We start from the raw sequence: 27475 nt of genomic DNA, 5'->3' as shown, positions 1-27475 counted from the left end.
TGAGAGTCCGTTATTGAGCTCATTTTGATAGTCTTAACAGGAAGGTTTAAAGCTGTGTCTCTTTCGGAGCTCCTCTCACCTGACACGCACTAGTAAGTGGAGCGTCGCCCATGTGCACTAGCACATAGGCTTCAATTCATCTGTATATTGTGAGATGTCTGTTGCGCACGCGACAGCACATGGACCAAAACGTGCTCGTCTCAAAGAGCCCTAAGGCAAAGTTCATTAGTCTTGTAAAAATCCCGAGGTGAGGTAACAGTAATGTTTCCTAGAAAACAAGGGTGCAAGGGACATTGTGACCTTCACAATAAAATCTAACTATATGTTAAACCTTTAACGCTCCATGACTTATGCATCCGTCATGAGCACGGGTTAGTTTTCACCCTGACTGATGTATATTACACACTGATGTGTATCTGTGGCAGAAGCGCAGCTCATAAACAAATCCAGGCTACTGCTGCATTTGCCGAGATCAGGGTAAACTCCCTCTGTCAGCCCATTGCCCCATACCGCCACGCAATCGCAGGGTGACCATGTGTTTTTATAGCAGTGACGAGTTTCTGTTATGTTAAAGGGTGTAATACTTGCACTGCAAAATTTCTGTATGGTTAATATTCAAGCAAGTTTCATAGTAAACTCTTAAACAAAACAAAGCTATCTTTTATCATTATTATTATTATCATGCTACACAAAAAAAATACAAATTGCATTTTTTCCACTAAAATGTTGCTATGGTCTCAAATGTTTGATTTTCACAAGGAATAACAGGAGGAATAGCATCCCACAATTTTTATTGCAATTTCTTCTGAGTATGCTAGTATCCCATATGTGGCCATCTACTACTGTTAAGCTATATAATACTCCAGAGCTCAGAAGGAAATGGGAGCTACATGTTTAGTCTGTAGTAGTTTTTTTGAGTGTTTGGCATGAACTAAATGTGTTCAGTTTATTAGAGTAAAATAGAAGAAAAAGAGAATGGGGGCGGAAAAAGATATACAGAATAAGAATTTAAAATCATCAGAACAGATTGTACAAAAAGTTTTTTTAATTTAGTCAGTAAAAGCAATTTCCGAGTGCCAGCAACTGTTAATAACCGTGTTTCAATATATTGGTAAAAAAAAAAAGTACTAAAATAACGGCTCCAGAAATATTTTCATAAAGCAAATATAGTTATTGTCCAATATAAACTACACAGAAATTGGTTCACAGATATAAATACTTATTTAAAGGGAATCTGTCACCCCATTTTAGGCCTATAAGCTAAGGCCGCCGCCATCAGGGGCTTATCTACAGCCAGGGGTGGTCCCGGTCCAGTCCGATGGGCGTCGCGATCCGGGTCCGACGCCTCCCATGTTCATACTATGACGTCCTCTTCTGGTCTTCACGCTGCGACTCCTGCGCAGGCATACTTTGTCTGCTCTGTTGAGGGCAGAGCAAAGTACTGCAGTGCGCAGGTGACGGGAAAGGTCAGAGAGGCCACTGGAGAGCTGGAGCCCTCTTAAGAGCACTAGCGGCCTGTTCAAGTATGGAGATACTATTCCTGACATTATCCTCTTAATATATTGCAGTCATCATGTTATACAGCACTGTGTTCTTACAATTGCTCATTTTGCCTTTCTACCAAGATAATTCTTCTCTTTTCTCAGCTTTATGTGGAAACAGAAAGTTCTTTGTCCCTGCATTTCATTCCCCTCTTGAACTCCTGACCCAGCTGCTCACCTTCCCCCATGCCAGGGACATTTGCAGTGACTTATGACTCACACAGGGAAAACTGATCTCCTGTTTCTACATAAAGCTTAGAGGGATTCAGCTAGTCAGTTTTTAATCACATGATGTCATAGACCTAATGAAAAGGAGAAGAATTATCTGAGTAGAGGGCAAAATGAGCAATTGCAAGTACAGTGCTGTATAATATGATTGCAATATATTAAGAGAGTGACAAATTTGATAGGAGTGCTGCTTTCACACAGTATTTTTATTAGATAGCCACTAAAAAACAATTATGGTAATAAGGACAATGTACAACAATTAACGTAAAGAGGGATTTTAGCCTAAAGAATAAGCAATACTAGATAACACCTAGTGTAAAATCGATTTTCATAAAAATATCCTTGTAAAGATAGAGCAGTATTGGAAAGGAATTGGGGTATGATACCAAAAATTGGTGCTACATTGACCCTATTGACCCTTAAAACCACTACTGGACCTGAGCTCTGACCCTGTCTAACAGTGGTTTGATTGTCTGGTTGCACTGACATAGCATTCAATATCCACTGCTGATTAAACTTTTATAGGGGAAATGTGTTGAGTGGAAAGTGTACTTATTCAGATAGGTTATATGAACTTGTGTGGTTTATATACAGTGCCTTGCGAAAGTATTTGACCCCCTGGAACTTTTCAACCTTTTCTCACATATCGTGCTTCAAACATAAAGATACCAAATGTAAATTTTTGATGAAGAATCAACAAGTGGAACACAAAATGTGAAGTTGAACCATATTTATTGGTTATTTAAAATTTTTGTGGAAACTCAAAAACTCAAAAGTGGGGCGTGCAATATTATTCGGCCCCTTTAACTTAATACTTTGTTGCGCCACCTTTTGCTAAGATTACAGCTGCTTGGGGTATGTCTCTATTAGTTTTGTACATCGAGAGACTGAAATTCTTGCCCATTCTTCCTTTGCAAACAGCTCAAGCTCAGTGAGGTTTGATGGAGATCGTTTGTGAACAGCAGTTTTTATTATTATTATTATTATTATTATTATTATTTATTGTTATTACGCCATTTATTCCATGGCGCTTTACATGTGAGGAGGGGTATACATAATAAAAACAAGTACAATAATCTTAAACAATACAAGTCATAACTGGTACAGGAGGAGTGAGGACCCTGCCCGCGAAGGCTCACAATCTACAAGGGATGGGTGAGAATACAGTAGGTGAGGATAGAGCTGGTCATGCAGCGGTTTGGTCGATCGGTGGTTACTGCAGGTTGTAAGCTTGTCGGAAGAGGTGGGTCTTCAGGTTCTTTTTGAAGATTTCGATGGTAGGCGAGAGTCTGATGTGTTGTGGTAGAGGGTTCCAGAGTAGGGGTGATACACGAGAGAAATCTTGTGTACGATTGTGGGAAGAGGAGATAAGAGGAGAGTAGAGAAGGAGATCTTGTGAGGATCGGAGGTTGCGTGTAGGTAAGTACCGGGAGACGAGGTCACTGATGTATGGAGGAGACAGGTTGTGGATGGCTTTGTACGTCACGGTTAGGGTTTTGTACTGGAGTCTCTGGGCAATGGGGAGCCAGTGAAGGGATTGACAGAGGGGAGAGGCCGGGGAATAGCGGGGGGACAGGTGGATTAGTCGGGCAGCAGAGTTTAGAATAGATTGGAGGGGTGCGAGAGTGTTCGAGGGGAGGCCACAGAGCAGGAGGTTGCAGTAGTCAAGGCGAGAGATGATGAGGGCATGGACTAGGGTTTTTGCAGATTCTTGGTTGAGGAATGAACGGATTCGTGAAATATTTTTGAGTTGAAGTCAGCAGGAAGTGGAAAGGGCTTGGATATGTGGTTTGAAGGAGAGATCAGCATCAAGGATTACCCCGAGGCAGCGAGCTTGTGAGACTGGGGAGAGTGGGCAGCCATTTACTGTAATGGTTAGGTTCGTTGGGGGGGGGTCGCGTGAGATGGGGGAAAGATGATGAATTCTGTTTTGTCCATGTTAAGTTTCAGAAATCTAGCGGAGAAGAAGGATGAAATAGTGGACAGACATTGAGGGATTCTTGTTAGTAGGGAGGTGATATCTGGTCCAGAGATGTAGATCTGTGTGTCATCAGCATAGAGCTGATACTGAAAGCCATGAGATTCTATGAGGTGTCCCAGGCCAAAGGCGTAAATGGAGAAGAGCAGGGGCCCAAGGACTGAACCTTGCGGGACTCCGACAGGTAGGGGGCGAGGTGAGCAGGTGGTGTGTGAGTGGGAGACGCTGAATGTCCGGTCTGTTAGGTATGATGAGATCCAGGATAGGGCCAAGTCTGTGATGCCAAGGGATGAGAGGTTCTGTAATAATAGGGAATGGTCCACTGTGTCAAAGGCAGCCGACAGGTCGAGGAGGAGGAGGACAGAGTAGTGTCGCTTGCTCTTGGCGGTTAAGAGGTCGTTGGTGACCTTAGTTAGGGCAGTTTCAGTGGAATGGTGTGACCGGAAGCCAGATTGTAAGCGGTCAAAGAGGGAGCAAGAAGAGAGATGGGAGGACAGTTCAAGGTAGACGTGTTGTTCTAGTAGTTTGGAGGCATAAGGGAGAAGTGATATAGGGCGATAGCTAGATACAGAGGATGAGTCAAGAGAGGGCTTTTTGAGGATAGGTGTGATGGAGGCATGTTTAAAGCTTGAGGGGAAAACACCAGTTGTTAGTGATAGGTTGAAGAGATGGGTTAGGGTTGGGATGAAGACTGTGGTGAGGTTTGGGATGAGGTGGGATGGGAGCGGGTCAAGTGCACAGGTGGTGAGATGCGATCTTGAGAGTAGAGTGGAGAGTTGATCTTCTGTAATGGTGGAGAAGTTGGTTTTGGAGGTGGAGGGCTGGGAAGTCGGGAGGAAGGGCTCTGGGGGTTGTTGACCAAAACTGTCTCTGACGCTATCAATCTTCTGCTTGAAAAATGAGGCAAAGTCTTCAGCGGAGATAAGTGGGGAGGGAGGAGGTGCTGGGGGACGGAGGAGAGAATTGAAGGTGTTGAATAACTGTTTAGGGTTGTGAGACAGGGAGGATATGAGAGATGAGAAGTAGGTTTGTTTAGCTGTGGCGAGTGTGGTCTTGAAAGTAGTGAGGTACTGTTTGAATACGATGAAGTTTTTAGCTTTTTCCACAGATTCTCGATTGGATTGAGGTCTGGACTTTGATTTGGCCATTCTAACACCTGGATACGTTTATTTGTGAACCATTCCATTGTAGACTTTGCTTTATGTTTGGGATCAATGTCTTGTTAGAAGACAAATCTCCGTCTCAGTCTCAGGTCTTTTGCAGACTCCAACAGGTTTTCTTCAATAATGGTCCTGTATTTGGCTCGCTCCATCCTTCCATCAATTTTAACCATCTTCCCTGTCCCTGCTGAAGAAAACAGGCCCAAACCATGATGCTGCCACCACCATGTTTGACAGTGGGGATGGTGTGTTCAGGGTGATGAGCTGTATTGCCTTTACGCCAAACATATAGTTTGGCATTATTGCCAAAAAGTTTGATTTTGGTTTCATCTGACCAGAGCACCTTCTTCCACATGTTTGGTGTGTCTCCCAGGTGGCTTGTTGCAAACTTTGAGCAACACTTTTTATGGATATCTTTGAGAAATGGCTTTCTTGCCACTCTTCCCTAAAGGCCAGATTTGTGCAGTGTCCGATTGATTGTTGTCCTATGGACAGACTGTCCAACCTCAGCTGTAGATCTCTGCAGTTCTTCCGGAGTGATCATGGGCCTCTTGGCTGCATCACTGATCAGTCTTCTCCTTGTGTGAGATGAAAGTTTAGAGGGACGGCCGGGTCTTGGTAAATTTGCAGTGGGATGATACTCCTTCCATTTCAATATGATCGCTTGCACAGTGCTCCTTGGGATGTTTAAAGTTATGGAAATCATTTTGTATCCAGCTTTAAACTTCTCCACAACAGTATCACGGACCTGCCTGTTGTGTTCCTTGGTCTTCATGATGCTCTCTGTGCTTCAAACAGAACCCTGAGACTATCACAGATCAGGTGCATTTATACGGAGACTTGATTACACACAGGTGGATTATATTTATCATCATTAGGCATTTAGGACAACATTGGATCATTCAGAGATCCACAATGAACTTCTGGAGTGAGTTTGCTGCACTGAAAGTAAAGGGGCCGAATAATATTGCACGCCCCACTTTTCAGTTTTTGAATTTCCACAAAAAATTAAAATAACCAATAAATTTTGTTCAACTTCACAATTGTGCTCCACTTGTTGTTAATTCTTCACCAAAAATTTACATTTGGTATTTTTATGTTTCAAGCATGATATGTGGGAAAAGGTTGAAAAATTCCAGGGGGCCGAATACTTTTGCAAGGCACTGTAGGTCATATGTATAATACCTGTGGGGTTATCAGTTGAAATGTTCTTTTGATAAATATTGTCACACTTTGCCATTTTTTCGTCCTTGTCTGCACATTGACCAATGAATCTTTGACCATTGCTAATCACCTCTTTTTGGTCTACATATCTATATGGATAGTACGGTCCCTTAGTATTGAGGGCTAACCAAGATGTGTTGGGACCAGCCATTGTTGAGTAGGGTTGCCACTTACGCATTATAGGGTGCCAACCTCCATTGTTGAGTAGGGTCAGAATTAAGCTCCAATAGTAGTTTTACGCATTGATAAAGCCACCGTAGCACTATATCTTTATATCATACCCATCCCTTTTCACTATTGCTCTGTACAAAAATATTTCTATGGCAGTTGATTTTACACTTTGTGTTAGCTAGTATCTTTATCTCCTATTCTGATCTGATAGAGCCCTCTTTATGTTTATTGTTGTGCATCTTGTGATACATTGTTCTTAGGCCACCTTAAAACGTTCAGTAGTTTTTCAGCATTTTACATCAGTATTCGTAAGTTAACCGCGTCACCACCCATCTTCTTTTCTCCTTCATGACCAGGCCAATTTTTTCAACTGTGACCAGTGTCCCTTTGAGGTAATAACTTCAACAGATTCCACTGATTCTGAGATTGTTTTTTTGCAATATGTTGTACTTCACGATAGTGGTAAATTTGTTCAATATAACCGGCGTTTAATTGTGAAAATATAGAAAATTTAGAAAATGTAGCAATTTTCAAACTTTTTATTTGTATGCCTTTAACCCCTTCATGACTGGAGGCATTTTTGTTTTTGCGTTTTCTTTTTTTGCTCCCCTTCTTCCCAGAGCCATAATTTTTTTTTCTGTCAATATGGCCACGTGAGGGCTTGTTTTTTTGCGGGATGTGTTGTACTTTTGAACAGCACCATTGGTTTTAACATATCGTGTACTGGAAAACAGGAAAAAAAATTTCAAGTGCAGTGAAATTGCATAAAAAATGCAATCCCACAGTTATTTTTTGTTTTCCTTTTTTACTATGTTCAATAAATTCTAAAACTGACCTGCCATTATGATTATCCAGGTCATTACGAGATTATAGACACCAAACATTCCAAACTTTGTTAAAGAAAAAAAAATAAATAAAATTGCGCCATTTTCCGATACCCGTAGTATCTCCATTTTTCATGATCTCAATTTAAGTGGGGCTTATTTTTTGCATGCTGAGTTGACGTTTTTAACCCCTTTCTTCCATCGAACGGAATAGTACGTCCAATATGAGCATTCCCGCTTTGATGTGGGCTCCAGCGGTGAGCCCGCATGAAAGCCGGGACATGTCAGCTGTTTTGAACAGCTGACGTGTGCCCGCAATAGGCGCGGGTGGAATCGCGATCCACCCTCACCTATTAACTAGTTAAATGCTTCTGTCAAACTCTGACAACGGCATTTAACAAGCGTCACGTGATCAGGGGTCATCGGCACATCGGCATGACAACCAGAGGTCTTTTTGAGACCTCTATGGTTGTTGATGCTGGATTGCTATGAGCGCCACGCTGTGGCCGGCGCTCATAGCAATGCAGTAATCCTACTACCTAGAGACAATCTGAGCATCACCTCTATGTAGCAGAGCCAATCAAGTTGTGCCAGCTTCTAGCCTGCTCTGGAGGCTATTGAAGCATGGCAAAAAAAAAAATTATTTTTTTCAAAAATATGAAAACAAAAAAATTAGAAAAAATAAAAGTTCAAATCACCCCCCTTTCATCCCATTCAAAATAAAACAATAAAAATCGCCCTGTCAATAAAAAAAAAAAAAAGGATTAACCTGAAAAAAAACTCAAAACGCCAGAATGATGTTTTTTGGTCGCTGCGACATTGCATTAAAATGCAATAACGGGCAATCAAAAGAACGTATCTGCACCAAAATAGTATAATTAAAAACGTCAGCTCGGCGTGCAAAAAAATAAGCCCTCACTCAACCCCAGATCACGAAAAATGGAGACGCTACGGGTATATCAGAAAATGGCACAATTTTTTTTTTTTTTATTTTTTTTTTTAACAAACTTCGGAATATTTTTTCACCATTTAGATAAAAAAGAACCTAGACATGTTTGGCGCCTGTGAACTCGTAATGACCTGGAGAATCATAATGGCAGGTCAGTATTAGCATTTAGTGAAGTTAGCAAAAAAGCCAAACAAAAAAGTGTTCAGATTGCACTTTTTTTTTTTTGCAAAATCACCGCACTTGGAATTTTTTTCCCGTTTTCGAGTACATGACATGGTAAAACCAATGGTATCGTTCAAAAAGTACAACTTGTCCCGCAAAAAATAAGCCCTCACATGGCCATATTGACGGAAAATTAAAAAAGTTATGGCTCTGAGAAGAAAAGGAGCGAAAACGCAAAACTGAAAAAATCTGGGGTCATTAAGGGGTTAATGGATGTCTGATGATAAACTACGGTTTTTAATAAGTATATATTGGTATAATAACTGCTACAGGAAATATCTCTGAAATGTAAAGAGCTGCGTAATATCTTGGCTATAGAAATAGTTGTTCTCATTAATTTTGTGAAACTACTCAAACGTCAGTAAAAACGTTAATTGAACACGTGCGACTGACACAGTAACTGTTGTTCTGAATAATAATAATTTTCATATAAGAAAAGAACCGGCCTATGTATATGACACTTCCATAACCATAGAATAAACCAAAAAAGCAGAAATAGGAAGCCAAAGTCATAAGTACAAATTTGCACAGAAAATTTTATTAAATATTTTTTAAAAACACTCCTTTAAATATATTAAAAAATGGAGACAACACATGTCAGAAAAACTACACAACGTAAGCCACAGATGACATATCACCGTAACACCTTCAAATTGGTTACTCCAAAGAGCTGCTGACCACCCCTATTGCTTTAAGTATGTGGACTCTAAAATTACCCACTGATTTTAGTCCTATGGTGGACATAACACAATGTCTATGCTGTATATAGATATAAGGTGCATAGTGCTTCACTAGACATTAAGCAGTGATTAGTCCACAGGTTGTTACCATAAATATAGTCCAAATTCTATTGTGAGCCAAACCATATCACAATATACTGCTGGTTAAAGTAACCGAAAACCGTATTAAGCAAAAACATTTGGAGGTTTAAATGTCATACATGACCTGCACGTGTAGTCCTGAGCCCCAACGCACGTTTCGCGTTAGCTTCGTCCGGGGGAATGTGTGTTCATTCCCCCGGACGAAGCTAACGCGAAACGTGCGTTGGGGCTCAGGACTACACGTGCAGGTCATGTATGACATTTAAACCTCCAAATGTTTTTGCTTAATACGGTTTTCGGTTACTTTAACCAGCAGTATATTGTGATATGGTTTGGCTCACAATAGAATTTGGACTATATTTATGGTAACAACCTGTGGACTAATCACTGCTTAATGTCTAGTGAAGCACTATGCACCTTATATCTATATACAGCATAGACATTGTGTTATGTCCACCATAGGACTAAAATCAGTGGGTAATTTTAGAGTCCACATACTTAAAGCAATAGGGGTGGTCAGCAGCTCTTTGGAGTAACCAATTTGAAGGTGTTACGGTGATATGTCATCCGTGGCTTACGTTGTGTAGTTTTTCTGACATGTGTTGTCTCCATTTTTTAATATATTTAAAGGAGTGTTTTTAAAAAATATTTAATAAAATTTTCTGTGCAAATTTGTACTTATGACTTTGGCTTCCTATTTCTGCTTTTTTGGTTTGTTCTGAATAATAGTAGAAAAAACTAGGAATATAATTGCTATTGTAATTTTCCACTATTACTGTGAAACTAGTCTATATATAAAAGTTCCCAAGCAGACGTCAGAAAAACTAATTACTGAACCCCCACAACTAATTGACGTTAACCATAATTCTATGTTTAGTCAAAGACCTGTAGTATAAACTAATTGCTACGGGACATTTTTGCTTCAAATGATAGCAAAATATATATTTTGAATGTGATAGAGATGGTGCAAATCGATTCAATGACCCAGTCAAAGTGGTCATGTCATTAATCAGTGGCCATCGGATGACAGCCCAGCAAACTGTCTTCTACCTGCCAGCATCCATGGCCCTACTTGCTTTACGTACACGTGACACCAGACTAGCTGATCAAAAGAGGAGCCAAGGATGCCGTCGTTTAAAAGATTACTTGCAGGATTCCCATCCGACGGGTACTGAATCTCTTTATCTCTAATGTAGTCTATCTAATATAGTATGTTATAAAACGGACATTATAAAACCCCTTAATAATCAGCGATACTTTTTTTTTTTTTCACGGCGGTTATTAATAAATCTTACTTTTTGGTGCAACCTTTTTCTGGCACTGAGGAGTAATTGACTAGTGATTACTGGCAGGTGCCAGCTGTATGTTGTAACTCATACAATCCTACAGTGATCCCCTCTTTCATCACAATGGAAAGCCTGCAATTAGATTGCTGACAGTGCGTACCTCCACATGACTGCTATGGGACAGGATCCAACTAGACCTTTTGCTATGGGGCTTCATGATTTGTGTACACCCCTTATTGCTGGGTGCCTATGGTTGCCATTGGAACCAGAGGCCAAGTATTGGCCTCGGGGTCTTCCACCATGGTTGCTTGCTAGACCAAGCCTGAGCAGCATACTAGGCCAACAATTATAACGTTGATGGAAAAAGCTCTCTTGTTTTCCTTTAAAAAAAAAAAAAAAAAGCATATATAATTGATACCGTCTCATCTGGAGTGACCTGAGCTGCGAATATTTAACCTGTTCAGTAAACACTGTAAAAAAAAGTTACCGTAAATAATAAAATGCACCAAAAATATTTTGCTTTATTTTCCCTCCATCATAGTGCCACAGTAACTGTACTATAACAATAATAATAATAATAGTTTTTATTATTATTCTTTTCATTTAAGGGGTTGGCTACTTTCTCTAATTAGTGCCGCTTTCTTCGCAAACTCACAATCACTTCTGTCCATACGATCAGACTCCTCCAGCTGTAAAACTCCTCTTATGAGAAAGCTGCTTTACTTTTGGATGAGGCTGATGGACAGCTTTGGTAACAAAGTTCTCCATCAACAGCAATTATGGACAGAAATGCTGGGCAAAAACATCAAATCAATTAGCAAAAAAGCAAGCTTTTTAAAAACCTGCATCCCATTGGAATAAAGTTGTCTTAACACTTTTTTACCGCAAAGCGAATGTCTTAGTATTAGAAATGAAAGTGTTCTTGCGTTGCTGTTTATTATTCCTCCCAATAATCAAATTAAAAAGTGAGCAAAATAGGTTATGTACCCCATAATGGTACCAATGAAAAGTGAGCTCATCCTGAAAAAAAGACCAAACAAACAAAAAAACCTTCAGTCAATAGGAAAATAGGAAGTTTTCACTCTCCTGGTAGCTCAATAGTATCCGAAAAACAGCATGGCTCCAAAAAAAAAAAAAAAATCTCTATCAAATAGTGATCAAAGCTAGATCCCATCCCAATCCCTTTTTGAGCTCTGCAGTGTGACCAATCTTTATTTATGTCCACGTTTATGGCACTGCTGTAGTGAGGAAAACCCACTTAATTTACGTCATTCGTGCCTCCAGACTCTCCAGTAGGTCACAATGTGTTGGGTACTAAGCAACATCCACTGTACACTGATTTCTGGAAAACACGTGGGCTCAAAATAGTTACTACACATATGAATTCCCAGGGCATTTTAATTTCCAAAATTAAGGCACTTTTGGGGTTTCTGCTGTTGTGTTACCTCATGAGTTTTGTAACTTGCACATATCAACTAGTCCATCCAAATTTGTACTTCAAAAATTAAATAGCGATTCTTATTTTCCCAGCCCTATCATGTGTCCAAAAAGCAGTTTATGATCACCTATGAAATATTGTCGCACTTCAGAATTTTTGTAACAAACTGCAGAGTCCATTTTCCCCTATTTCTCCTCGTGGAAAATAAAAAAAAATTGGAGCTAAATTGTTATTGAGGGGAAAATATTTTTAATGTCTTCATTACACTTTGTTAATTACTGTGACGCACTTGAGGGGTTAAACTTTCTGAATGAGATATTGACTACTTTGAGGGATACAGTGGTCCCTTTTGGGAGGTGTCCAAAATAAAAGCCCATCAGTCACTTCAAAATTTTAGGTGGTTCGTAAAAGAAATTTTGTAAAACTCTTTTTAAATATGAAAATTTGCTGCTAAACGTTAATCTTTAAACCTCTTCAGGATATTTGAAAAATAACGCTGTTTCAAGTAGCCATATGGTACCCTAAATGTTTGTGCTTGTTTTTTGTTTTTTTTTACTTAATTGTGTGGTATAATTGTGTTTATTAGCATAAACATTCAAAGTTTGAAAATTGACAATTGTTACAACACATTCACAACTTTTCAAGCTAAATTTATAATGTCATGAAATAAATAATCTAGGAAACACTGGGATAAGTAGAAGCATTCCAATGTTATGTCATAAAGTGACAAATGTCAGATTTGAAGAAGTAGGGGGCTCATCACGAAGGCCCAAATTGGCTGTGGTAGGAAAGTGTTAACCCCTTAGTGACGGAGCCAAATTTTTTAAATCTGACCAGTGTCACTTTATGTGGTAATAACTCTGCAACGCTTCAACAAATCCCAGTGATTTTGAGACTGTTTTTTCGTGCCAAATTATACTTTATGATAATGGTAAATTTAGATCAATATGTTTTGTGCTTATTTATAAAAAATAACAAAAATTTTAGAAAAATGTTAAAAAATTAGCAATTTTCTAAATTTGAATGATTATCCCTTTAATCCAGATGGTCCTACCACAGCAAACCATTAATAAATAACATTTCCCACATGTCGGCTTTACATCAGCACCATTTTTAAAATGTTATTTTATTTTGTTAGCATTTTAGGAGGTTTAAAAATGTAGCAGCAATTTTTAATTTTTTCAAGGAAATTTACAAAATTTATTTTTTTTAGTGACTTATCCATGTTTGAAGTAGCTTTAGGGGTCCCATATATTGGGAAACCCCCAAACGGGATACCATTTTAAAAACAGCACCCCCTGACATATTGAAAACTGCAGTCAGATAGTTTATTAACCCTCCAGGTGCTTTTCAGGAATTAATGCAAAGTGGTATGACAGAAATGAAAATGTGTATTTTTACCACCTAAATGCCTCTAACTTCTGAACAGATTACTAGAGCTGTTAGACTGTAAGGCCGCTATTTGGTCGTGAATTGCCATCGCAAACATCAGGACCACAAAATAATGATCTGAGGGCACCAGTTTGGATAAAGAGGAAACCCCTACACTCTGTTGACCATTTATAATGATGTAGTCACTATTGACAGCAGCATCTAAGGGGTTAAACAGATATGGACGGTGCAAACACTGATTGTGGCTGATGCAGCAAGTTGTCAGCTATAGTGTACAGCTGACAGCTGCTGGATTGTCACCTGTATGGGGAGGCTATTCCCCTATATCTTAGGTCAGTTAAAAGACGTATTGGCTGTCACTAAGGGGTTAAAGCCTCAAAGGAAATCTGTCAGCGGCATATGTCAACACCCCCCCCCCCCCCCCCCAAAAAAAAAACAAAAAAAAAACAAAAAAAAAAACATTTATATACAAATCCAGTGATGTATTTACATGGCCAGTCTTTCCTACTTTACTATAGCAGTGTCTCAATTGATATGCAAATGTGGTTGAAGGTCTGAAGCCTTTGTTAGGGTACTGTCACACTCTGCAACTTTCCAACGATCACGACCAGCGATACGACCTGGCCGTGATCGTTGGAAAGTCGTTGTGTGGTCGCTGGGGAGCTGTCACACAGACCGCTCTCCAGCGACCAACGATGCCGAGGTCCCGGGTAACCAGGGTAAACATCGGGTTACTAAGCGCAGGGCCGCGCTTAGTAACCCGATGTTTACCCTGGTTACCAGCGTAAAAGTAAAAAAAAACAAACCGTACATACTCACATTCTGGTGTCCGTCAGGTCCCTTGCAGTCTGCTTCCCGCTCTGACTGAGTGCCGCCGTAAAGTGAAAGCAGATCACAGCGGCGACGTCACCGCTGTGATCTGCTCTCACTTTCCGGCCGGCAGTCAGTCAGAGCGGGAAGCAGACGGCAAGGGACCTGAAGGACACCGGAATGTGAGTATGTATGTTTTTTTGTTTTTTTACTTTTACGCTGGTAACCAGGGTAAACATCGAGTTACTAAGCGCAGCCCTGCGCTTAGTAACCCGATGTTTACCCTGGTTACAAGCGAACACATCGCTGGATCGCTGTCACACACAATGATCCAGCGATGACAGCGGGAGATCCAGCGACGAAATAAAGTTCCAAACGATCTGCTACGACATACGATTCTCAGCGGGGTCCCTGATCGCAGTAGCGTGTCAGACACTGCGATATCGTATGTATATCGCTGGAACGTCACGGATCGTACCGTCGTAGCGACCAAAGTGCCACTGTGTGACGGTACCCTTACTCCAGCAGTATTCCTCGCCACCTCCTTCTTGACTAAAGGCTTTTTATTCTGAAATGACACAGCATAGAGGCTGTCAATTAAGCAGTGCTGGGCAGAGAATAGAGCTGGAGTTACAGAGGCTTCAGATCTGCCATAGCTATTTGCATATCAATTTAAACTCTTATACTGGCCATACAAAGGTATTGCGGCACTTGTTTGTGAATGAGCTATATGCACCTATATATAGTTTGGTGCTGGTGGGGTGAAATCCTAGTCACAGATTCCCTTTTCAGTGTCTCACACACTTCTCAATATTAGCTATGATGCATTTAGGCAAAACTCAGAATTTCCCTTCTGGATTTCCCCAGATAAGACGCGCACATGCAGTTGGCATCTACATTGATGTAGAAGGAAAATTGATTAGACCGTTATGATGCCATTGTAGATGTTAGGATGGGGTTAGCTTGGACTGGTCTTTATGCAGTACAGTGTGATGCACTGTGTATTCTGACAACTTTTGTATCATTGCCAACATTAACTTTCTCAGCAATTTGTTCTACAGTAACATTACTAGACCGAGCTTTGGGCACCAATTTCCAGGTTGCTGATTTATTATTTATTTTGCTTGCTTATATTGACACAATTATACATACAAAGTTTTCACTGTCCCCATTAGGGCTCAAAATCCAAATTCTAAACCAAGTATGATTTTTGAGTCTGGAAGGAAACCCTTGCAAAAGCCTTGAAGATATTGCCCTGGCAGGATTTAGGCCTCATTCAGACAAGTGTATAATATGGATGTGAACTTTTTGAGTAAAAATTGGACAACATGCACACTAATGTAATTCCATAGGTTTGTTCAGAAAACCATAAGGGAAAAACCTCAGTACTGTGACGCTAGTCACTACTCAAAGACTAGCCGAGAGGCTGGGTAATCTAAATGTCCAAGGTCAGAAGCCAGGAGAGTATTTCATAGACAAAGGGATGAGACAAAAGAATAGTCAGGTCATGGTCCAGGGGTCAGAAGCCAGGAGGGCATCTCATAGACAGAGGGATGAAACAAAAGAATAGTCACGTCACAGTCCAGGGGTCAAAATACCAGAAAGATAACCGGCTCAAGCAGAGGGTCAAAGCAAAGTGGATGGTCACAATGAGGTCCAAGGTGAGGTAGCAGTAGATCAGATAGAGCAACAAGGCAACCATACATCAGTGAGCAAGAAGCACTTGTCCTAGGCAGAGAGCTGGCTAAATAGGCAGGTAATTCCCCCAAACAGGAGACACAGGGATCAAGCTCAGGCCACACTCTAACTCCGATTGGACGGCTAAACTGTCATTCAAGACACGACTCGGCACACCCCAGCATTCGATTTGGCAGCTGCGTTGTCTATCAAATACTAACAGCTCAGCACACCCCTACTTTATATGGGATGGCAGACAGTAATTCACCACATCCAGACTCTCAACAAGGTGGAATCGTGACAAGTACGCACTATTCTCTTCTCAGTCTTTGACAAGTTGTTCATTCAAATCTAACAATGCTTAAAAAAATTGGTTCCCATAAGGATTATCGGTAATGCATCTGATGTTTATGAATACATTGCCGTTATTAACCTAGGAAACTTATCATAACTGACTTATTATTTCACCCCCTCGCCAGGAGCTGTGGCATGTGCCAACCATAAACAGGAGCAGCTCTGCACAGTCGGACACCGTAACTAACAGTACACAGCAGGGGCCCATTTATAAGATTATCTCAGCACAGGAAAAAAGAATAACGCTTCGAATTGTGGCACTTATTTTTATTTATTTTATTTGACTTATTTAGCTTTATTCATTCCTCAGTTCTTTACTGACATTATCATCACTGTCCCCATTGGGCCTCACAATCTAAATAACCTATCAGTATGTATTTGAAGTGTAGGAGAAAACCGAAGAACCTGGTGGAAACCCACACAAACATGGGAGAACATACAAACACCTTGCAGATGTTGTCTTTGGTGGGATTTGAACCCAAGACCCCAACTCTGCAAGGCTGCAGTGCTAACCACTGTATTCCAAGATCTATTTATTATAATGTACTTTGTTCATAGAACAACCCCTTTAATGATTATGATGACGCATGTAAACGTGTACCTAATTGTTTATAAATGACTTTTATTCTTCAGGCATAAAATATGATGCAGAAAAAGAAGAACGTAGTCTTCAAGAGGCAAAACAGAGGGAGCTCCTGCGGATTGAAGAGGCTCTACAGAAAGCAGCTGAAAAAGGTAACCTTTTAATAGTCTAAGGTTTTACCTGTCTCCTCTTAAAAGAAACGTGTAAAGTGTGTCATTTCTTTTACTTATTTGCTTGCCTTTGGATAAAGGAGGGCTTGATGATTGCTACAACCTGCAGAGTTTTATGAGTAGTAAGAAACAGTCTGGTGCGTACAAATGAATGTGTTTTTATTGTGTATATGTGTGTATATTTATATGCTATATATCTCATCTTCATACTGCTTTTCATTCATTAATTTTTAACCGCCATTTTAGTATTTTTCCCATTTAAACATTGAGGGGCAACACACCGAAATCCAGTGTTTGCGGATTGAGATTCTGATTTGGCTTTTATCCTAAGTCATATTGCAAGGCTTGCTAAAGGGTTGATATTGACTTTTAGGATCTCTACTTCCAATAGGTGGCACTAGAGTTCTAGTCCTCTTCCTCTCTGAAGAGACAATTTGCTTATTTAATTTCCCAGAGGAGCATGCATGGCGTATAAGTCTCCTCACTCTGACAAGCCAGGACTGTCTTGTCACTCTAAACAAGGGGAAACATTACCCTTTAAGCTCCAAGCTTTGATGAGAAATTCTGCAACATTCATTGTTATGACTAAAAAGTACCCATTTCTCCACCTATCAACCACTTTTTCCTTCTCACCTTCCTCCACAACACTCAATCACTCCACTCTCTTGTAAAATCAGTCTTTAGAAAGGCAGTGATGACTGATAATTATCTCTCTGAGGGCAGGGTATAGCTATCTATGTGGATGAGAAGAAGGGATCAGCTGCCGACAGACAAAGGCTGTTCAAACCAACAAGCTGGTCACCCCAACACTGCTCAGTCTTGATGTATAGTGTCCTCCATGACAGCCGCTAGTGACCACTGTCTGTAGCAGAGATAAGGAGATACTTCAATTAGACATGGAACCTTCATTAGGGGCAAACTGCTGAAAAATGCCTAATTCAAGTAATCTAATGGTAAAAAGGGGTGTTAGTCCTCATGTATCTGAAATCAATTTCCAGCAGAAATGAGGAGAAATTCTTATAAAATGTCCAGTTTATATTAATTACATTACAATTCCAGAGACTGTATCGCCGGCCTTCACTATTCAGACTGATGTCATGGCAGTCACCTCAAACATTAACAATTTTTTTTATTAAAGGGAATCTGTCATCTTCTTTTTCGTTTGTAAGCTTCGGCCACCGCCATTCGGGGCTTATCTACAGCTTTCTGTAATGCTGTAGATAAGCCCCTGATGTAACCTGAAAGATAAGAAAAACAAGTTAGATTATACTCACCTAGGGGCGGTCCGGGTCCGATGGGTGTCGCGGTCCGGGTCCGGCGCCTCCCATCTTCATGCGATGACATCCTCTTCCTTGCTTTCTGCCGCTGCTCCGGCGCAGGTGTACTTTGTCTGCCCTGTTGAGGGGAGAGCAAAGTACTGCAGTGCGCAGGTGCCGGGCCTCTCTGACCTTTCCCGGTGCCTGCGCACTGCAGTACTTTGCTCAAAAAGCAATAAAGTACGCCTGCACAGGAGCCGCGGCAAGAAGACAAGAAGAGGACGTCATCACATGAAGATGGGAGGCGCCGGACCTGGACCACGACACCCATCGGACCCCTCCCCCCCCAGGTGCGTATAATCTAACTTGTTTTTCTTATCTTTCAGGTTACATAGGGGGCTTATCTACAGCATTACAGAAAGCTGTACATAAGCCCCGAATGGCGGTAGCCGCATCTTATCTACGAAAAAGTAGGTGACAGATTCCCTTTAATTTCACTTGGGGCAAACAGTGTCACTGCCTATAACAACCACTGCTTTATTTTTCATATTAAATTGGAATTCTTAAGATTGATTAGTAAGACATATTCAATAGATATGCAATGAATATCAGTCATCAGCATATTCCATCACTTTACACAATAACTTTTTTTTTAAGTCTTATTAAAGAAGTCTCATCAATTTTTTTTTTTAATTTCACAAACTTTCCTAATTATCTATGTTTTGGTGTGTAAGATTATTGAAATACTTACTCATCTCTGTTTTCTCGGATTTTCAGCAGCACTTCGGTCACTGTTGACCACTTTGCGACTACTTTGTTGTGCGGCGTTTCTTTCCCATTGTAAGTTTATGACAATCAGAACATGGCTCTCTAAACTTACATTGAAAGAGCAACTTCCAATCCACACATTCCCTGTGCGATCCAGCTAGTCTAGTTTCATGTCATGGCAAGAAGTAGACAGGAACTGCGCTGTAAACTGTAGAAGACCGCGATCGGTAGGTATTTTAATACACTTAAATAACCTTAATTTAAAAAAAAAAAAAAAAAAGACTAATTTTGGACAAAAAAAAGAGACTTCTTTAATAAGTCTAATGACATTTTTTGTTGTTGTCCAAAGTAAACATTTTAGATTTTATTAGTGTATGCTTCTGAATATGTGGATAAGTGCAGAGCCATAGCACTTCGTTTTTATGCACATTGCCAACATGTAACTAATATACATTTTCTGTAGCAATTTTTTTTCTTGAATACCATTGTTGAAAGAATCCTTATGTCAACTGGCCTTTTTTTTTTTTTTACTTGTGTAAACTTAAACTGTGGTTCAGATTTCATCAATTTGAATAATTTCCTCCTTGATTTACATTTATTTGACTTTGGCATCATTTCCTTAATAATGCTGTCGTCACACAGATTTTTTTCTATTGTTTTCCGTGTTAATATTGGCTTGATTTTCTTTCTCCTTTAAAAAAAAACAAAAAAACCAAAACAACAAAAAACTGATTACGACACTACGAAAGCCCTAATAAAAGGTATTACATACCCAAGGTCACTTTTATTTTAGCATTGTTTTTCAAACCTTCAGTATCTGTAGGTATTAAAGCCAACAGGATACCTGAATATAGTACATATGAGAATATGAGCCAATGTCCTCACAAAGGTAGCTGAAGCTTGATTCGCTACTTACTAATGCATGATGAGAATATTTGTTCAGTGGTTTGTTCTACTATTGCAAAACGGCTTGTTTGAGAGAAAGAGGTGTACATTAGATCCACATTACCGATTACGTAGCTGATGTGGAAAATGCGGATGGCGATGCAGACACATTGACACGATTTGATATGTACTTGGACATTCGTGCCTGCACGTTGCAGGAGTTGCTATAATGAGTATCTGTGTCAATCACAAGTGTTACCAGCATGACCAGACCTGTTGTAAACACTTTTTATACTCCAGAAAATTAATTTTGTCAAAATTGCTGCGTTCCTTTAAGTCTTTTAAAGGCAATCCCTGCTTATGTGACTGGTTAGGGCATTTAGGCATTATAAAGTGGGGTCCTCAGGCCATGATTCACCCTTTTATCATCCTGAAAGGAGTGAGTCTCCTGTTCTTAAAGACTTGAGCTGTTTGTGTTATTTAGGTGGCCATTTATTTAATTGGCCGCCTTCTAATACTACATTCAGTGTTCTCATAAAAATCAGTTGATTGCCTGAAGGTTGTGACCCGGCAAGATCATCTGATTGATAAGATAAACACATTATTGAAGGGAATGACTCTAATAAGAAACCCTTTTTAATACTCGTTTAATTTTATAGCTTTACAAATTTTGTAATGTTTGAACACCTTAATGACCAAATTTTTTAATTACATAACTAAAGCATCATGCATGACTCTTCTCAACCAGTGACAAAATTCCCTCAAAGGGATTGTTCACTACTAGGACAACCCCTTCTCATTTCCCATTTTTGGCCCCGTCAAAATAAAAAAGCTGATACTTGCTTCCCATGCAGGCGCCGTTCCAGCGGTGTCTGCACTCAATCAGCTCTGGCGTCACTGTCTCTTCCTTCAACGTATATGTAATTAACAGGAAGTGAGAGCTGCGGCTGGAAGCTCACTACTTGTTAAATACTTATACGTCTAAATCTTAGCAGTGCCATTGGAAGCCATGCATGCCAGTGACATCACACTGCCTCCGCCATGTTTTACAGAGGAGGTGTTGTGCTTTGGATCATAAAGCGTTCTAAGCCTTCTCCATACTTTCTTCTCCACATCATTCTGGTACAGGTTGAACTTAGTTTCTGAAACACCTACTTCTTGGAGAGTGTTCTTCACTTTCCCTTACGTGGATGTTGTGAAAAAGTTTTTCTTCATGGAAAGGATTCTGCTATAATCCACCACTGTTGTATTCTGTGGACATTCAGGCCTTTTTGAGAACCCAAGCTCACCATCTTTTGTTTGCAGAATGTACCAAACTATTGATTTGGCCAATCCTGATATTTTGTTCTCTCTGATGGATTTCTTTTCTTCAGCCCAATGATGGTCTGTTTCTCTTCCATTGAGAGCATGTTGTGGTTTCACAGCAACAGTTTCCAAATATAAATGCCACGTCTGGAATCAGCTCAAGACCTTTTATCTACTTAATTTGATGGATTAATGAGGAAATAGCCCATGCAGGGCATTAAGGAGCTTTTGAGATAACTATCCAATTACTTTTAGTCCCTTTAAAATGAAGCAGCTACATATTAAAGAGCCATAATTCCTAAACCCTTACTCCAATTAGGATGTGAATACCCTGAAATTTAAGCTGAGCGTCTACACTTTATAGCCCATATTGATTATATAACTGTCTTGTGTACATAAGGTAGTGTGTCAGTCTGCTTAATAATGAGCAGAGCCGAGTGTGCTCTTGGTGAGTGTCCAGCCTAAATGTGAGCTATAGCTGGGAACAGTTGAACAATTTGGTGCTGGGAGCTGATGGAGCTCATAAATCCTTACAATTAGTGTTTTGGATCTGGTCCAGAAGTGATAAACAGCACATGATTGAATGTCCTAGGGAAAGGCAACTACAGCATTGCAAACAGTCAGAAAGCATGTAGTAGCTGTCCTGCTGGAAGGTGATATTGCTGCTTTGTCATGGCATCGCTGGTGCTGCTCAGGAGAGCTGGAAGCTGTCTCTTTGGTAGTGTGTGGATGAGAACCGGGTTTGGCAATGCTGGGAGTGAGTTTCACATAGCACCTCGACCTCGGCACAGAGAGATGATGAAACTGACCGAGTCCTGTAACCAATGTACTACAGTTTAGGCAATGCAACTCCTCCTTTTGCCTACCCTGCCTGCAGGGAAGTTCCTCATTGTGGCAAGGGGCTTCAGGAGTGCCAGGGGACTGTGATCTGTATGCGGGTGACGGGAGTTAAGTGACCCTGGTAAGGGACACATTTTCCTGTGTTTCAGTCCCTGGGAAGGTAGTGAGGGTAAGGTGTATCCATGGAGATGCCAAAAACTTTCCTATGGCTCAGGTCTACATACGAACAGGCAACGGTTCTGTGCCTCACGAAGTGGGAGTTGTTAAAGATGTGTTACATGCTATTGTAACAGTTGAGATGTTCTGTTGTTCTGGGATTTATGGGCTAAACCTGTAGCACTCAGTAGTCTGGTATGCTGCCAGGAGTTGGCTATGGTAACAATGTCACATGAAGTAAATGGTGAATATACTTTCACTGTATTGATTATAGAGGAGGATGTAGTGTACGGAGTACAGACCATCAGTGCTTGTGTAGCATCGCTGTGTGTGAGGCTGTATGTCTGCAGAACAGTATGATACTTTTGCAAAAGTTGAGTGTTTTGTATGTTAGCTTGTTGTACTAGAATGATTGTATGTTGTAGGCAGTCAGTGTCTTTGTAATAAGCATATAGCAGAGCCTGTGGCCGCGATGTGCAGGTCGCAGAGCCTGTGCGCGTGATGTGCAGTCAGCACTGAGTGTAATCTGTAGGTAGCGGAGCCCTGTAGGCTCTGTGTTGGTAGAGTGGGTGGGGGCTATGTAGCAGAGCCAGGTAGGACATGGTTAAATCCTTGCACTGCAGGTCTTGATTAGATGCACTTGCCTAACTTTGTGCCAAGAACCAGGGCCTGTGGTCACTAGGTGTGTCAGTTTGCTCAGTGATGAGCAGCGTAGTGTGCTGCTCGTGAGTGACCAGCCAAAATGGAAGCTATGTCTGGCAGAGAGACATCAAGCCAGAGTCTCTCTCTGAATGGAGACTGAACGGGTCAGGTAGGAAAGCTGAGCAGTCTGTGTGTTGAGATTGCAGAAAACCATGTGGGAGCTGCAACCTGTTCAGTGTGAACTGTGCCTGGAGTTCAACACTGTTGTTTTGCGCTGGGAGCTGCTGGACCTTGGATTGAAGGGGATACCATAACTGGTGCGATCATGCATCTTCTGTGTATGAAGTTTGCTTTGGGAGAAAGGACTATAAACTCTTTGGGTGAGCCCACACTGATGTATGAGCCCCGCTAAATTAACTATTTATTTGCGATTATACCTTTGTGCCCAGAAGATTATGTTTTTGGTTTTGAATCCTTTGGGGTTTTATGAAAGCAATAATACTTCACCTGTTTGGACCAGACCCTGTTGCTTGTGTGAACGCTAACTAATGCATACCTGAGAGCATGAATTCCTACACTTCAATACATTTTGGTAAACCATTAAAATGCCAAAACTTGTCACTGTCAAAATATTTTTTGACCTAAGCGTATATCATATTTTTACACCCCCATATGTATATATTTTGTGTAAGTGTGCACCTGACACATTGTTAAAAGAAAACAAACTTTGCTCCTTACAATCATTCATACAATTTTACAACAAAGTATATATAGCATTTTGTAAAAATTAGTGAGTAAGTCATGTTTTGGCCCAATAGAGCAAAACAGACACTGAGAGGCACAACACCAACTAAAAATACGAGCGATGTGTGGTTCATAGAAATTACTTATGGCTAAATCTACATGTACATATCTTCACATAATGAGCAGAAATAAGTAGACCAAAAATCTCCATAATCCAGATATTTGAAGCATCCAGACTGTTAGGCCGGGATCACACATGCCAATAATACGGCCGAGTCTCGCATGTTAATACCCGGCATTGCTGCCGTCACTCAGGAGCGGAGCGTGCGGCCGCATAGCAATACATGCAGCCGCATGCTCCGCTCCTGAGTGACGGCGGCAATGCCGGGTATTAACATGCGAAACTCGGCCATATTTCACGCATGTGTGATCCCCGCCTTCGGGTTAAGGATTCTGCAAATTGTCTAATTCAGACCAGAATTTGTGTAAGTGCTCAGCTTCTCACAGTTTAGTGGAATTAAAAAAATAAATAAAAAAAAAACGCTCTCTGGATCCTAGCTGTAGATTAAATGGTAAAACTGGAGAGCCAAAAAGCGCAAATAGGGTCTTATCTCATAACCAGGTGGTGTAAAATATTATAGGTACGCTCACCTGATGGGGTTGTGACAGTCACAACTCCTGTAGACGCATGTAAAGTCTGCAAGAGGACCACCAATGGGGTACAACACTGAATGAGGAATACGGTGGTTCAGAATCTGCGCTGCCTGAGGTTCAAAAATACAATCAAACATGAAGGTGAAGCATGAATGCGGTTTATGTCAACATCTTTCAAGGTTTTTCAAACCTCTTCAGCTACACTGTATAAAAGCTATTATATATATTTTTTTCTGTTTCCGGTCTGATGACAATTATTACTATTCCTAAGGGTACCGTCACACAGTGCCATTTTCATCGCTACGACGGTACGATTCGTGACGTTCTAGCGATATCGTTACGATATCGCTGTGTCTGACACGCAGCAGCGATCAGGGACCCTGCTGAGAATCGTACGTCGTAGCAGATCGTTTGGAACTTTCTTTCGTCGCTTGATCACCCGCTGACATCGCTGGATCGTTGTGTGTGACACCGATCCAGCGATGTGTTCGCTTGTAACCAGGGTAAACATCGGGTAACTAAGCGCAGGGCCGCGCTTAGTAACCCGATGTTTACCCTGTTTACCAGCGTAAACGTAAAAAAAACAAACCGTACATACTCACGTTCCGGTGTCTGTCCCCCTGCGTCTCAGCTTCTCTGCACTGTGAGCGCCTGCCGGCCGGAAAGCAAGCACAGCGGTGACGCGGTGACGTCACCGCTCTGCTTTCCGGCCGCTGTGCTTACACAGTGGAGAGAAGCAGAACGCCGGGGGACAGACACCGGAATGTAAGTATGTACTGTTTGTTTTTTTTACGTTTACGCTGGTAAACAGGGTAAACATCGGGTTACTAAGCGCGGCCCTGCGCTTAGTAACCCAATGTTTACCCTGGTTACCCGGTGACTTCGGCATCGCTCCAGCGCCGTGATTACAAAGTGTGACCGCAGTCTACGACGCTGGAGCGATAATCATACGACGCTGCGACGTCACGGATCGTGCTGTCGTAGCGATCAAAATTGCATTGTGTGACAGTACCCTAAGACAGCAGAGCGGATGCTGTGCGCACAAGAGATAGAGCAGGGACAGTGATGTGCACAGCGGAGATCGGGACAGCTCATCCCCTGAAAGGAGAATCACTGATGATGCTTCGTTATAAGGAGGGGCAGGGGCTGGCGGCAGTCACTGCAGCCTCTGCCCACTTGTGATGTTTCGTTTGATTATCCCAGCATGTACTGGTGCTAGTCAAACAAATTGTAATCAGACCGGAAATAGAAAAAAAAAATACTCTAGCTGTTAGTGTAGTTAGGAAAGTCAAGTATATTAGAAATAATTTAAATTGTGGGACTAAATACATACTGAGTTAGGAGGAAAATTACTTTTCCTTCAGACCACCCCATTAACATATCTGAGAGTGGAAACCTGGCTGCTCTCCTATTACATGTTCAGCTGCTATCAACTTTGCTGCAAGTATAAAGAAGATATAGGGGCCATTTCATTATTGCTTTTATATCTTTTCTTGTTTTTTATGCGCTTTGTGTCATAGTAATCTTTTCATTTTGTAAAGTCAGTTTTTTTTTTTAATTATTTTATTTTTTTAGTTTGCAGTTGTGAGCAGGGTTTAGGCTTTCCACATGTTTTCTCTTGATTCATCATTTTTGACTTTTCAAAAAGTCACAACATTTTTTTAACATTTGTACTCCAGCCTCCACTGGAGAGATTTTGTGTAGCAGTATTTTTTTGTTGATTTTTTTTACGACATTTTGCGTTAAAGAGAATTTGTCAGCAGACCCTGATTCCAGCTATGTATCACTTAGTTTACTGGGTGCAGCAGATATGATAGAGTCACAGTTTCTCCTTCGCTTCATTGGGGGCACAGACCGTGGGGTGTATGCTGTTGCCACTAGGAGGCTGACACTAAGTGATACAAAGAAAGTTAGCTCCTCCTCTGCAGTATACGCCCTCGTGCTGGCTCCCAGAGAACCAGTTCTTGCTTATTGTCCGTAGGAGGCACACGGACGGGTCTGCTATTCAGACCAAAATCTATTTTATTTTTACATTTTTTATTCTATTTTTTACAATGGACGAAGGGGCGATGGATTCTTTCAAGGCTCCGATCTCCCCGAACCATCAACAGGCGAGCACGGAGAGTGTCGCCTCTCCGTATCCTCTCCTGTGACGTGGGATGCTACGCTTGAGCTGATTCTTAGGGGCGACTGGTCCCTTCTAGTGCATGGATCTCCCCACACCTTCAACAGACGACCACATGGAGTGTTGCCTCCACGTATCCTCTTCCGCAGCCAGGCCTATTGCCAGACATTCTGTCCTGTCCCATCCTAGGTGGTTAACCCTTTGGATTTTCAGAGACCCCCCTCGTGGTGTCCGAGCAGCCTCCACTGCACTACCATTTTAAAGCGGATGGTACAAGGAGACGGATGGTCCCTCTCCACCTCCCTTCTAAAGGGATGGTGGATTGAGGGTTTCCCCCATCTCCCTGCACCGTCCAAACCAGCAGCAGCACAGGAGGACCTGCAGCAAGCTGCCTTACCTGCCACCTGGCAGCTTCTCCGGGTAAGTGCCAGGGCTGGAGGGCTCCTTTCAGGCGGTCTGGGGTGGCGCTGCTTAAGGGGGACCCATTTTGACTGCGGGGGCGCGCTCTCGGCCCCTTCATGTATCGGCGCCGGCCGGTGCCGCAAATTTAGTCCCCGGCTTTGGCCCTGTACCGCAACCCCTATCTCCGCTCATGTGATGATGCGATGCGGAGCCACCGCCCACCAGTCCTGGCGCTTCTCGCCCAGCACGAGAAGCGCCTCAGATCTTGGGGGGCCATCTTTCTCCTCCCAGACCGCCTCAGGACACACTAACTGCCATCAGGACCGGCAGCAGGTGTTTTCAGCGCAGGGGCCATGCAGTTGGAGAAATGCGGGAGGAGCGGGGACACAGACCTGGGTAAGGGAGCGCTGTATTATACATTCTCCTCCCTGCTGTAACTCCTTTTCTCAGTAGTATCCCTTCTCGGCAGCCCCTAATAATATTACAGGGCCACATAGAAGGGTACATCATGTCCCAGCCTAAGGCATCAAAAAAGTCTAACCAGACTATGGCTATATTCCTTACTTCATGCTCCTCCTGCCAATCTGTGTTCCCTAAGGCTCAGAGTTCTCCGCTCTGCAATGTCTGTGACCCCAACTGTTCTCAGGAGCCCCCCGCCACCAAAGAGCCCAGTGTACCTAGTCCCCCTGAGTGGGCTTCGTCACTGTCTCAATCCATGGCTTCGCTGGCCAAAGTTATTGAATGCCTTTGTGATCCTTTCGGGGGACCGGAGCATTTGCAGGACTGATGTAGACGGATCCTCCCCAAGCCAGGAGCAGTCAGTTAGCAGGGGCCGAAAGCACTCTAGAAGCCGACAGGCACCCAGAAAAC

The 27475-nt window shown here is 41.7% G+C and overlaps 1 protein-coding gene across 3 annotated transcripts in view; it reads left to right on the top strand.

Annotated features, from left to right (window-relative positions):
• The window catches only part of VPS13C (vacuolar protein sorting 13 homolog C), a 391739-nt gene that overhangs the window by 77861 nt on the left and 286403 nt on the right, over positions 1 to 27475 (top strand). For 2 of the 3 annotated variants that reach the window (XM_077264165.1, XM_077264167.1), the window contains exons 5-6: positions 16709 to 16810; positions 16909 to 16965. In XM_077264165.1, the coding sequence (XP_077120280.1) occupies positions 16709 to 16810; positions 16909 to 16965 (159 nt within the window). The remainder of the gene's footprint in view (positions 1 to 16708; positions 16811 to 16908; positions 16966 to 27475) is intronic. The other variant, XM_077264166.1, reaches the window with a different exon arrangement.

Source organism: Ranitomeya variabilis, chromosome 5, assembly GCF_051348905.1.
Source record: "Ranitomeya variabilis isolate aRanVar5 chromosome 5, aRanVar5.hap1, whole genome shotgun sequence".
NCBI classification, from domain to species: Eukaryota; Metazoa; Chordata; class Amphibia; order Anura; family Dendrobatidae; genus Ranitomeya; species Ranitomeya variabilis.
This window is presented reverse-complemented; position numbering and strand designations above follow the sequence as displayed.